This window comes from Taudactylus pleione, unplaced genomic scaffold (assembly GCF_031769625.1).
Source record: "Taudactylus pleione unplaced genomic scaffold, aTauple2 ptg000053l, whole genome shotgun sequence".
NCBI classification, from domain to species: domain Eukaryota; kingdom Metazoa; phylum Chordata; class Amphibia; order Anura; family Myobatrachidae; genus Taudactylus; species Taudactylus pleione.
In genome coordinates, this window is record NW_028284455.1 from 31019890 (window position 1) to 31032810 (window position 12921).

At 41.3% G+C, this 12921-nt stretch overlaps 1 protein-coding gene across 4 annotated transcripts in view; it reads right to left on the bottom strand.

The window, feature by feature from the left end:
- Positions 1 to 478: 478 nt before the first annotated feature.
- The window catches only part of TOPAZ1 (testis and ovary specific TOPAZ 1), a 238509-nt gene continuing 226066 nt past the window's right edge, over positions 479 to 12921 (bottom strand). For all 4 annotated transcript variants that reach the window (XM_088463597.1, XM_088463599.1, XM_088463608.1 and 1 more), the window contains exon 20: positions 479 to 958. In XM_088463597.1, coding sequence (XP_088319723.1) covers positions 745 to 958 — 214 coding nt within the window. In that variant the 3' untranslated portion in view covers positions 479 to 744. The remainder of the gene's footprint in view (positions 959 to 12921) is intronic.

Below are 12921 nucleotides of genomic sequence, written 5' to 3' on the forward strand. Positions count from 1 at the left end.
TTATTTAGGTGGTGACAGGACTGGAATAAGCATGGCTTATAAGTTAAAGCGTGAAAAGCATATGAACAATTAACAAGGCTCGGAACAGCATATGGAACTACTGAGCACATGCACATACTGTATTGCTGAAATATAAGATTTGTTAGTAAATAGGACCAGCAAACATGCCCATTAAACACAATAAGCCATCATTAATGTGTCTCATCTGGGGTGTCCAGCATTATTTGAGGTTACATTCATGTTCTATACCTTCATGATGTAAGACACTAGTACTGGTGCCATTAAGTGATGGCAGACCATGCTCACTTCTGCTTGCTGTAAGGTACTTTACGGTTTCAAACACAAAATGCTAAATATTGTATTTTATACAGCGCGTACACATGAACTCAGAATGTGTGTCATATTCAGCAAAATACATAAGGGACACAGGAAATGGATATATTGTAAATGAATACACTTGGGAGACAAGCATGGTTGGTTAGTTTTATGTAGCCATTGTAATATATACATACAATTAAACACTAAAACAGATATGCTTTAAAGTGGTTTACATTTATTCATATGTATCCATCTTAATCTATATAGCTTAACTTATAAACCAGTCACAGACATGCCGAATAAAAACCTACTAAAACAGTTAGAAATCAAATTAAACATATATACAATTATCATTTGTATTTTTATTTCCTTTACATTATTTAGGAATGATTATTGTGAAAAAATATATAGATCTAATATACAGATCTAGTGATTACTCCAGATATTCCCAGCCCACTTCAGGTTCTCATTCAGCCATTTAAGAGAAGAGTTCTGGTCCAAAATGTAAACCTGCTCATTTGCATTATTGACAGTCGTGTGCTTTATGAAAAGTCTGGGGTTTGACAGCCTACTGGCTTCAAGTAATCTTTCTGTTGCTGTTTGGTAGCTGTCTTTACCCTGAGATTTGTCCGCTTCCATTCTACAAGGGCATAAATTGGAGAAACAGGTTAAAGAATTCGAGAATGAACACGATCACTACACAAATTGTACAGTTCCCAAACTACATTATCAGAATGGAAAAATGTTGGAAAATTATAGGTTACCTTCTCCTCCCAATTATATTAAGAATATATAAATGAATCAGGCCTTCATGATGTTATTGCTGTGAAGAAGCCACTACTGAGGATGAACAACAAGAAGATGAGAACTGTTTGGAACAAGAAACACAAGGAATGGACATTAGACCAGTGGAAATCTGTACTTTGGTCGGGTGAGTCCAAATTTTGGATTTTTGGTTCCAACCTCCATGTCTTTGTGAGACGCAGAGAAGGTGAGCAGATTGTTTCTGCATATGTGGTTTCCACTGTGAAGCATGGAGGAGGTGTGATGGTGCTTTGCTGGTGACACTGTTGCTGATTTGTTCAAAATTCAAGGCGCACTTAACCAGCATGGCTACCACAGCATTCTGCAGCGCCATGCCACCCCATCTGGTTTGCGCTTACTGGGACCATCATTTGTTTTTCAACAAGACAATGACCCCAAACACACCTCCAGGCTATGTAAGGGCTACTTGACCAAGAAGGAAAGTGATGGAGTGCTGCGTCAGATGACCTGGTCTCCACAATCACCCAACCTAAACCCAATTGAGCTGGTTTGGGATGAGTTGGACCGCAGAGTGAAGGAAAAGCATCCAACAAGTGCTCAGCACCTCTGGGAACTCCTTCAAGACTGTTGGAAAACCATTTCAGGAGATTACCTCATGAAGCTGATTGAGAGAATACCAAGAGCGTGCAAAGCGGTTATCAAAGCAAAAGGGGGCTATTTTGAGGAATCTAAATATAAAACATTTTGATTTGTTTAAAACTTTTTTGTTTACAATATAATTCCATATGTGCTCTTTCATCGTTTTGAGGTCTTCAGTAAAACCCATTGAATGAGAAGGTGTGTCCAAACATTTGACTGGTACTGATATATATAAATAATCTAACCTGGTCGTGGCCGGTTTATGGTGAAATGGATTATGGCCCCAACAGTGCTCACTGGAACATTCAGAAGTTTAGAAATCCTTCTGTAACCAATGCCATCAGTAAGTTTTGCAACAATAAGGTCGCAAAGGTCTTGAGAGAGCTCTTTGCTTTTACCCATCATGAGATGTTTTTTGTGTGACACCTTGGTAATAAGACACCCTCTAGGCCATCAGTTGTGACTGAACCAGGTTATATTAATTTGCACTGACAAGGGACAGGATTGCATTTCAGCTGGTGTCTTGGCTTTCCATGCCTTTTTGCACCTCCCTTTCTTCATGTGTTCAATACTTTTTCCCTGTGTCATTTCACATAACTTAATTTATGGAGATCTATGAGTTGATCTCTTTGCATGTGTGGATTGCACGGGTTGTTGCTGACATTTGGTAAAATGTCATTACAATAGCCCCTTTACAAATATATTTACTGAGAAAAATGTGGATGTGTTCAATACTTATTTTACTGTATATATATATATATATATATATATATATATATATATATATTGCATGTGGAAACCAATCCTGCCACTGATCTTCCGTTTGCAGCTATCATTAGCATCTACATGCTGGATACAAAAGACCATTCAGCAACAGGCGTCCCAGCTCCATCCACACGCATGACAATCTGCTCACACGCCTACAATACTCCTACTAGACAACTCAGAATTAGCCGCTGATCGTCTAAAATTGTTCAGCACTCACTGTAAGAGCTCCTTTTGTCATTTGTAAAGAGTGTTGTTCGTGTGGGCAGCACAGATGGTGTAATGGTTAGAATTACTGCCTCACAGTACTGAGGTCGTGGGTTCCATTCCCACTACGGCCCTCTGTGGAGTTTGTGCTTGTGTGGGTTTCCTCCCACATGCCACTTATTTTATCTATTCCGAATGGACTGGTTGGAGACTTCCTTGGCTGAGGAATCCATAGTCGTCAGGTTTTTTGAGGTTTGCAGGTTTCTATACTCCCTACACAGACGCAACTGCTCACTCAAAGTATCTCATCTGCCTCATGGTACCTAATGAAGATGGTTGACAATGATCCATCCCCATTGCTTAATGAACTATCCTCTTCATTTGCACAGTGTGTTCTTCACTCCCTTATTTATTGACATTGTATTTTATGTTCACTGGATATATTCAATTCGCTGGATGAATCATTCTATTTTAGGTCCAATTTATACTGCATCATTTGATGTACTTCTTTGACATGCTTCAGAAACAATAAAAACATTTTGAAATAACAAATGACAAAAGGGCCCTGGCACCCTATTGCAAATTTGCAGTACAAGCATCCCAAAATAACCCTATATTTATGTAGGCTATCTAGATGACAATTTCATGAGCATGCACACATTCATGGTTTCTAGATGCTTTATCAGAAGTACAGTGTTCCATGAAACACTATTCAGCTTATGTATCTGATCTACTGATCATCACATGACCACACCCTCACTACAGGTGTCACTACAAACATGACATTTTCACAAAACTCGATTAAACAGTTTAGATAGCAAAATAAAATGGGAAAAAGAGGGGGACATATTTGAATCTGCAGCCCCCCAGTAAAAAATCTACCACTGAGTCAACCATTGCCCTGGGTGTGTGTGTGTGAGAGGAGTCCACTCTTAGGCCTATTTCACACTTGCTGGTTTTGGCCAGCCTGTCAAGAACCTGGCGGCAGCCGGACGGGTTTATTCAGGCACTCAGTGCCTTTCACAAGCAGCGACTTGTCGCTTTCAATGTGTTTTTTTTTTTTTTTTACCTATTGAGCATGCGCAGCAGGCAACTGCTGCTGCTCAAGCCCAGCTGGCACAAGCCAGTGTGTGTGAAAGGAAACATTGTTTCCTATACCCCACTGGCGTGCAGGGACGGGATAAACATGGCAGTTGTCCTGCACAGTGGATATTCCCGGCTGTAACACGGCTACCGTGCTGTGCAGTGTGAAAGAAGGCACTTGCTTTCAGCCACCACTATTTTTCACACCCGGCAAAAAAACGGGTGGCTTTTTGCAGCCCGGTCAAAACCGGCAAGTGTCAAACAGGCCTTAGTGCAGGGCAGGCACAGCAGGGAGCAGGAGACAGTCTCCCTGTGAAGACATGCCACTGCTAATCTTACATCGTGATAGGGCTGGCAGGTTTAGGGGGTAAAACGCCTCCCCCTGGGACTGCCAGTTCAGAGTGAGATTAGCAGCGACAGATTCCAGCAGGAAGCCACTCTGTGTTGGATCGCCGGCCATAACCTGCTTCTATAAGGCTGCTGACTGTGTAGTCATAGAGGCTGTTTAACTTCAGGTGCACATGTGCAAACTTTGCGACTCAGATTCAGCTGAAAGGTATGCAATGCACAAAAAAGTGGTTTTAAAAAATTATATAATCATCTATTTGAAATCATCTATATTTTATTGTGTGTTAAACTACTTTGTACTTCTATAATGTATTTTGTGTTATGGGGTTATGTTATGTTATTAAAAGTGCATCTTTGATGCTGAACTTAGCAGCTGCAAGATTTCTAGAAAAGTTAGAAAATAAGTGGAAATAACATGATACCCTTTAAAGGCTAACTGTATTAATGTAATTTACAAACTTTAAAGATTATTTAGATATATTTGTGAGGTATGGTACAAAACGGAGGAATTGTATTTATACAGTATATGCACACAAACACAGAGCAAATCAAACGGATAATCTGCAAAAGGTTAACTATTTTGCAGATATAGATGCCCAGATACTCATCAACAGATTCATCAAAGTATTGACAAACATCTGAATACAATGCTCACACTGCACCATTTATACCACAGTAGAAGAATGTTTATAATATTGCTACAGTGAACCCTGGACTACTCTATCAATAGCACACAAACACATTGGGCCTGACTCAGAGCCGCACTCAATGCCAATGTTCAGAGTTTAGTGATCATTTTTGCTACCGCACATTCACAAAACATACAATGCATATGTAATATACAGTAATCACAATATGCTCTGAATCTACTACTCAAATGCAAGGAATGGTAGGATATAGAGCACTATATACCTTAACCAAGGGAGAGGTATACATGGAGACTGACAGAAACCCTCCTGAGACAAACAGTAGCGCACAGATAGTGGACTGTGTGCGTCTCAAATACATGTGGAGGGTAGGAGGGGGCGACCCAGGCACGCAAAAACCTTATGGAAGGACAGCGTCTCGGTCAGTGGAGGAACTGGTGGGGAGTGCCTACCTCCCCTAAGCTGCATCAACCAGCCAGGTACGCTGGCCTCTGGCAGCAAATATGCGTCTGCTGCCGATCCCTGGAGTCAGACGATAAGGCTCCGGTGGTCTAGTGATGACGCGGACAATCCCGGGCCCTGACTGCAGCGGCTTCTGGCGCATCTCTGACACCAGAAGCAAGGACTGCCGCGCGCAATCACCCAGTTGCAGTCTAGGTCCCAGGGTTGCTGCTAGCAAGCTAAGCCGAGACCCTCCAAAATCACCAGCCCAGTTACTGGTGTTGCGGCCCAGCAGAGGTAAATTGAGTCGCATTATCTGCGTCTTAATGCAGACGCAGAGTAGTGCCAACTCAGAACATAAGAAATAAATAAACCCCCCACCCCCATAAAATAAAAGCTTAGGACTTCTTGAGCAGTCCCGTTCCAAAAGGTGTCTTGATCCTGCTGCACCAAATGAACTGCTGAAGGCCTGTGGCTAGGGGTGGGGTATATATGGAGGTTGTGTCAGGGCATCCTGGGAGCTGAAAGCTTTAACTGTTTGGTGCCTGGATCTCTCCAACCATGTTACCCCATAGTACCCCTGTGTATCCCTATGGACCCTGAAGAAGAAAATTCCAAAAACTTCTACAGCGCATGTGTTACACAGATTGTACACACAAAAGTGCATGATGCACGGAATCAGAAATAGGGCACAAAATCAATAATGCTGGGCATACACTATATAATTATCTGTCAGATCTCTGTCCAATCTGGCTGGTTGGAATGAAAACCTGGTGATGTATGGGAGCAAATGACAATCGCTTATATGGATTTAAACACTGGTAAACAGACAAAAACGATTGTTCAAATTGGTTACATTTGTTTTATTTAACCAATTTGGCTGAACGTCCATTTTTGTCTGTTCTCCAGTGTTTGTTAACAAATGTTCGATTGTCATTTGCTCCCACACACTACCAGATTTTCATTCCCACCATCCAGTTTGGACAGATAATTGTATAGTTTATGCCCAGCATTAGTCTATAATGAGGTAGCCTATCAATATCTGAAACACCTGTTTACTGTGCTCTCTCCCTTACTGTGAGCTGCTCTTATCCACCTAAAAGTGGAGCTTAGTTTATTTAACAATCTCCATAGTCAGTTTTATCTTATTTTATGCATAGACCTGCACCCCTACTAACCTATACTGACTATAATTTTTCAGACTGTGTGCAAGATACTGTGTTTCTTGCTTGCCAGTTGTGCGATGTTTCATGGTAAGTCAACTTGAAAAAGGTCACAGGGGTGACTGAAAAGCGTAGTTGCTCCATACACTGTTGTTTATTCCAGCACATGTAGACCTTGACATGCCGAGACAGACAGCCGCAACGGTGAGCTCATTGGATTTATTGCCTGTCAGACAGTGCAGTGGACTTGCAGGGAGACGTCCCATGTGTTTGGCTGACCAGAGTTGTTTATGGTCAGCGAGCGCCGCACAGGTGAATACACTGGGCGCTAACGGAGGTTGTATACATCAGCCCATTGAGCACACGAGCTAGTGTACATAGAAGGATGCTGGAGCTGGCACTGCACACTAAATATTGGTGAGCTCTTGTCTATTAAGGACAAATGCTGTATACAGCCTCTGTAGATATTTGTGTTCGTAGCACTAGAAACCGGGTCTTATTCGAATATACATACTGGAAATAAACACCATTTTTTATTATGATTTTAGAGGAAATGATTGTCTAAAGTTACGAAATAATAAGTCTTGATTGAGGTTATTTTTTAAATTTTTCTTATTTTTCTAAGCCAAATACTTTTGTTTATGTGAAACTACCTACTGGTGTAAAGGTTGGATTTTGTGCTCTCAGGATTATACTCAAACTACTTTGTTATTTATACTAATGGACATTTTTTCTTAAATATTGCAACTGCTGATGTTACATTTATAATACTACTGGGCTATTATGCTAATGTAACTAAATGTGGTTACTTTATACTAGTTGACTTTTACTTGATTTTATGAGTTATGCTTATTGAATAAATATATTTTTTAGACAAACACACCAGCGCACAATTGTATTTATATGGTTTAGATGTTTCATATTGAGTAATGCAGTTCACGGATTGAAATAAATTCAGTTTAGCAATCTAGCTCTTGCAGAAAAAGGCGAGGTGAAAACACATGGAAGGCAAACACCTTTACTTGAAATTAAACAGTGTTCTGTGAGCAGAAAGAATATACACGTTGAGTCTCCCATATCCAAATATTCCAAAATACGGAAAAATTTTGGCATCACCGAGATAATGAAACCTTTGATTTTTGATGGTTCAATGTACACAAACTTTGTCTAAGGCACAAATTATTACAAATATTGTATAAAATGACCTTCGGGCTGTGTGTATAAGGTGTATATGAAACATAATTGAACTTAATTTCTGTACACAAACATTGCTTGAGCCACAAAATTATTGTATAAAATTACCTGCAGGCTGTGTGTATAAGGTGTATATAACACATAAATGCATTCTGTGTGTATATTTGGATCCCATTCCCAAGATATTTCATTATGATATGCAAATATTCCAAAATACGGAATATTTCGTTATCCAAAATACCCCTGGTCCCAAGCATTTTGGATATGGGAGACTCAACCTGTACAAGACATTTCAATCCTGATATCTACAAGAATCACGAGTGGATTTGTGGTTGGGAAGTACAGAATGCTCTATTTTATTTTCCATGTCTCTTATTTGGGGGAGATGCTGCAAGGACTGATAAAGGGATATAGCAGACTTGAAAAAAACTCAACGAAAAAAATAACATCAGAGAAGCAGGTTAAAAATTAATTAAACCTAGCCATATTTGGTTCAATCAATGTATGGGCATGTATTAGCAATACGCATAAAGAAATTATAGAGCCCCACAACGCTCAAGTGTGTAAGAAGAAAGAAGTCTCTTTCAAGATAATAAATTGTGTTAAGTTTTCAGGAATAAATAAATTGGCATGATAAAAAGAAGGAATCAAGAGAATCCAACAACATTTCCAGCGCTGATTAAGTACACAAGTAAAATTGATTCATTATTAAAGACCATTTAGGGGCCAATTCAACATAACTTAAATGGCCCGTTAACTATAATTAAGGTATCGGGCCAATCATCATCAGGGGTCCGATAGGACCAGCTGATATTCAGCAAACTCTGAAAATTTTAAGTTTCCAGAGTTTGCCTGCGAGAACAAATGCCATCTTAAAATTCCGGCTCCTCTGCTGTAACAGGAGCCAGGTGCTGCAGTGTGACATTCTCCTGCAGCACCCCGCTCCTGTCATAGAAGAGGAGCAGACAGTCCAGTCTCCGGGGGCAGCCCGGCATCTCTGGCGGAGTGAAGTCATTAGCATCCGCCGCTAGGCCACGCCCCCTTTCCGGGCATGCAGGGATAGTCAGAGTGCGCACTGGGTGTCACCAGACCCAGTGATGCCTCTGCCCATTACAGAGCTCTTCCACATGCAAATAGACATCAAAATCTATCTAGAATGACTAGATAGCATGCATGCTAGATGTATACAGGGAATATGTTTTGGAGGAAATTATGGAGGTGGGATTTATTGGTGTGATGGCAGAGAAGACAAGACATCATAGATATTTTCAAAATTGTGCCTGTTCATTAGGGTGACAAAAGTGGAAACACTGTTGAAAGGTTTTGGGATTTCTTCATTCCAACTGGCCAAAATCAGCTCGATAAACACAAGCTAATATGACAGAGCAGCAGTGAAGATTGGTGCAATGAATGGAGTGCAGACAGGAGTGAGAGAAATATACAAAAATACACTCATCAAAACAAAATACAAAATTAAGCACACCTCTTCTGAGGTAAATAAAATAAAGTCCACAGTTGTTGATAATATTCGTGCTTCACTTTGGAGGAAATATACTAAGAAATTATTCCATCAAACTAATACACAATAATCCTTTTTCAACACACTAGTGAACACCCCTTCAGTGTCCAACAGCACCTCAAAAAATCACAGCAAGGAATCTCCCAAGTATTGTCAAATTTATTTCTCATTCAGCATATAAAGTGCATATAATAAAAGTATCACAAGTAAAACTGGCAGCTTAACAGGGAAGGTGAACTGCTTTTGGGGTAGCAATAACACCCCTAATGCTTTACAAAAGGCACAGTGTAAAGCATTAGGGGTGTAATTGCTACCCCAAAAGCAGTTCACCTTCCCTGTTAAACGACAGGTCCCTTCAGAGGTTGCAGATTGTGGTAGCTCTCACAGATTACCAACGCGTTTCAGCTCAATAGCCTTTGTCAAGGTATACCTGTGTTTCATATGGAGTGGAACCCCTATTTTATGTGTAGGAAAGGACAAATATGTCCGCTATTCCAGCTTCATTTCTAGATCATCAGTTCTTGATTCTTGTGTAGCAAAGAAAAAACCAAGTCATGGACCAACCAGATGGAATTTCAAATCACTAAGGGTGAAATGTAGTGCACGAAAAGAGACTCTTATGGAATGTTTCACAACACTTGTGGAATCAGAGACTTCAAGCAATGCTTACAATAAATTAAGCCTCTGTACCGATATGCAATCTCAGGGACCCAGAATTACACTTATGGCTCAACTTTTAATTTGATTATGCCATCTGTTGACATCCTGTATAATCAAATGCAAAAGCGACGTACAGATATAGAGAGTGCCCGAAGACAATTTTGTGAACACCATGAATGACATTAGAGCTGAAATTGGTGAAAACACTAAAGAAGCCGAAACTGACAAATAGAAACCACAGCATTTGTAAGACAACCAAACAAGAACTGCTGCAGCAAAAGAAATTTGTGATGTCATCACCCAAGCTAAATGTAGACAATTCTTTTTCAGAGAAGGAACTACAGGAGTGTGTGGAAGTCTTCCCAATCTATGATGAGGAGAAAATGCGTACAGAGCTGGCTTTTCGGTATGTTTGGGAGGAGTTCAGAGATTTTGATGGGACAGTTCAGTTATTGCAGTTTCTGCAACTGAACAGTTTTCATTTAGTGAAGTGGTAAAGCTACTCCCTCTTACGACAGCCGAACTAGAACATTGTTTCTCATGCATAAAGAGAATAAAAACTTATAACTATAAATACTGTGAAATAAGAGACTTTCAGCTCTTGCAATGTGGTCTATTGAAAAGTTGGTGGTGATGAAAACTATACCCAATTTCAATAAGTTAGTTAAAAAACTTTCATCCTACAAATCTAGATTTATGGAGCAGACTTGCAAAAAAAAAATAAAAAAATAAGAGTTATGGTAGACTTACCTAGACAACTACTTTTCTTCAAGGTCCATAGGTGGGTGCCCTGTGGACCTTGAAGAAAAGGAGTTGTCTAGGTAAGTCTACCATAACTCTTATTTTCTTCTTCAGGATCCCTAGGGATCCACAGGGATACCATGAGGATGTCCTAAAGCAGTTCCCCTAGGGTGGGGGATGCTCGTGAGCAGAAAGGAGAACTCGTCGCCCAAAGGAAGCATCCTGAGAGGCAAAAGTATCAAAGGCATAAATTACAAGAAAAGTGTTGACAGAAGACCATGTGGCAGCCTTGTACAATTGTTCAGCAGAGGCACCATGGCTAAATGCCCACAATGGCCCTACAGGCTGAGCAGAATGTGCTGTCACCGTGCTTGGGACAGGGAGATCAGCTTGTGTGTACAACTGAGAGATAGTCATGCGTAGCCATCTCGCCAGAGTCTGCTTATTAGCTGGCCATCCTAGTTTGTGAAAACCATACAATACAAAAAGAGCATCTGATTTTCTAATAGAGTTTGTACACTCCACATAGATACGGAGAACACAAACCACATCCAGGAAGGCTTTGCCTACAGAAAGATCTGGAGCCTGAAAAGCTGAAACAATTTCTTCAATCACATGAAAACAAGACACTAAGGTAACCCTCCCTTGTATGATGAACAGCATTATCCTGGTGAAAAAAAAAAAGGGGAGCGACAAGAAAGCGTTGCCAAATCAGAGACACTGCGTGCAGAAGAGATGTCGAGGAAAAAAAAGAAAACAAAATAAGTCTTTGCGGTCAACCATTTCAAATCTACAGAGTCCAAGGGTTCAAATGGTGTAGCTTGTAGTCCCTTAAGCACCAACGAAAAATCCCACGGTGCTACCGGTGGAACAAAAGGAGGCTGAACTCACAGAACTCCCTGAAAAAAAATTCCAATATCTGGTAATGAGGCATCTTCCTCTGGAACCAGACTGACAGTACAGAAACCTGCACCTTCAAAGTAGCCAGACGGAGACCAAAGTCTAAACCCACCTGGAGAATAGCCAGTGTCCTGGAAATCCTGAACACCTTAGGATCATAGTTTCTGTGGGCACACCACTGACCAAAAGAATGCCAGACCATGTAATAGATGAGGGCAGAGCCAGGCATTCGTACCCTAAGCATTGTCTGAATAACAGAACTAGAGAAACCTTTTGCTTTTAAGATGGAAGATTCAAGAGCCATGCCGCCAAAGCCAGACGAGGTAAGTCCGGATGCCGGTAGGGACCCTGCGTTAGCAGATCCTGCTTTAGAGGAAGAAGATACGGACTGTCTATTCACAGATTCTGTATATTGGTGAACCAATGACATCTGGGCCAAGCTGGAGCCACCAGTAATACTGTTCCGCCTTCCTGCTTGAATTTCCTGAGAACTCTTGGGAGGAGGGAAATCAGAGGAAAGAGATACGCCAGCTTGAAGTCCCATATTACTGCCAGTGCATCCACGAAGGCTGCTGATGCGTCTCTGGACCCGTACCTGGGGACCTTGTGGTTGTGATGTGATGCCATGAGATCTATTTCTGGCAGACCCCATTTGTTTACCTAGAAGCTGAAACAGTCCCGGATAGAGAGACCACTCTCCGGCGTGCATGTCCTGGAGAATTAGGAAGTCTGTTTAAGTATTACCGGTATGAATATTGCTGGAAGATGAGGTTCTTCCCAAATCTGAACCCTTGTCATCTCTTTCATGGCTGCATAACTTCTTGTGCCTCCCTGATGATTGAGGTAAGCCACTGTTGTCGCATTGTCGGACTGGATCTGGACCGGATTGCCCTGGAGCAGGTCCTGCGCCCTGATAAATGCTTTGTATATTGCTCGCAGTTGTAGAATGTTTATTGGCAGATGACTTTCCTGATTTGTCCATTTTCCTTGAATAGTGTGATGACTGGTCACTGCTCCCCATCCGCGAAGACTGGCGTCTGTGGTGAGCAGCACCCAATTTGAAATCCAGAATGGGAACCCTTTGTTCAGATGATCCTCTCTCAGCCACTACAGGAGGGAGTGACAAACCTCTGGAGTAAGAAGGGTCCTCTGGGACTTTATTCGATGATACTGTTCGTTCCACTTGAAGAAAATCAATGTTTGCAGAGGCCTGGAATGGAACTGAGCATACCCACCATGTCGAAGGTGGATACCATTGATCCCAGGACCCGCATTGCTAGCAGAATGGATACCCTTTGCTTTCAAACCAGCTTGTGTATTCGCAAAGATAGGGCCACAATCTTGTCCTCTGGCAGAAACAGTCTGTGCCCGAGAATGATGTACCATCTACTGTGATGTAGAAAGTAATGATTTATTCCAATTGATGATCCAGCTGTGCTTTTGTAAGCAGGCTATGGTCAGTTGAAAATGGTGTTGTAAAACAACCGGAGTCTGTGCCATTATCAGGAGGTCGTCCAGATATGGCAGAATT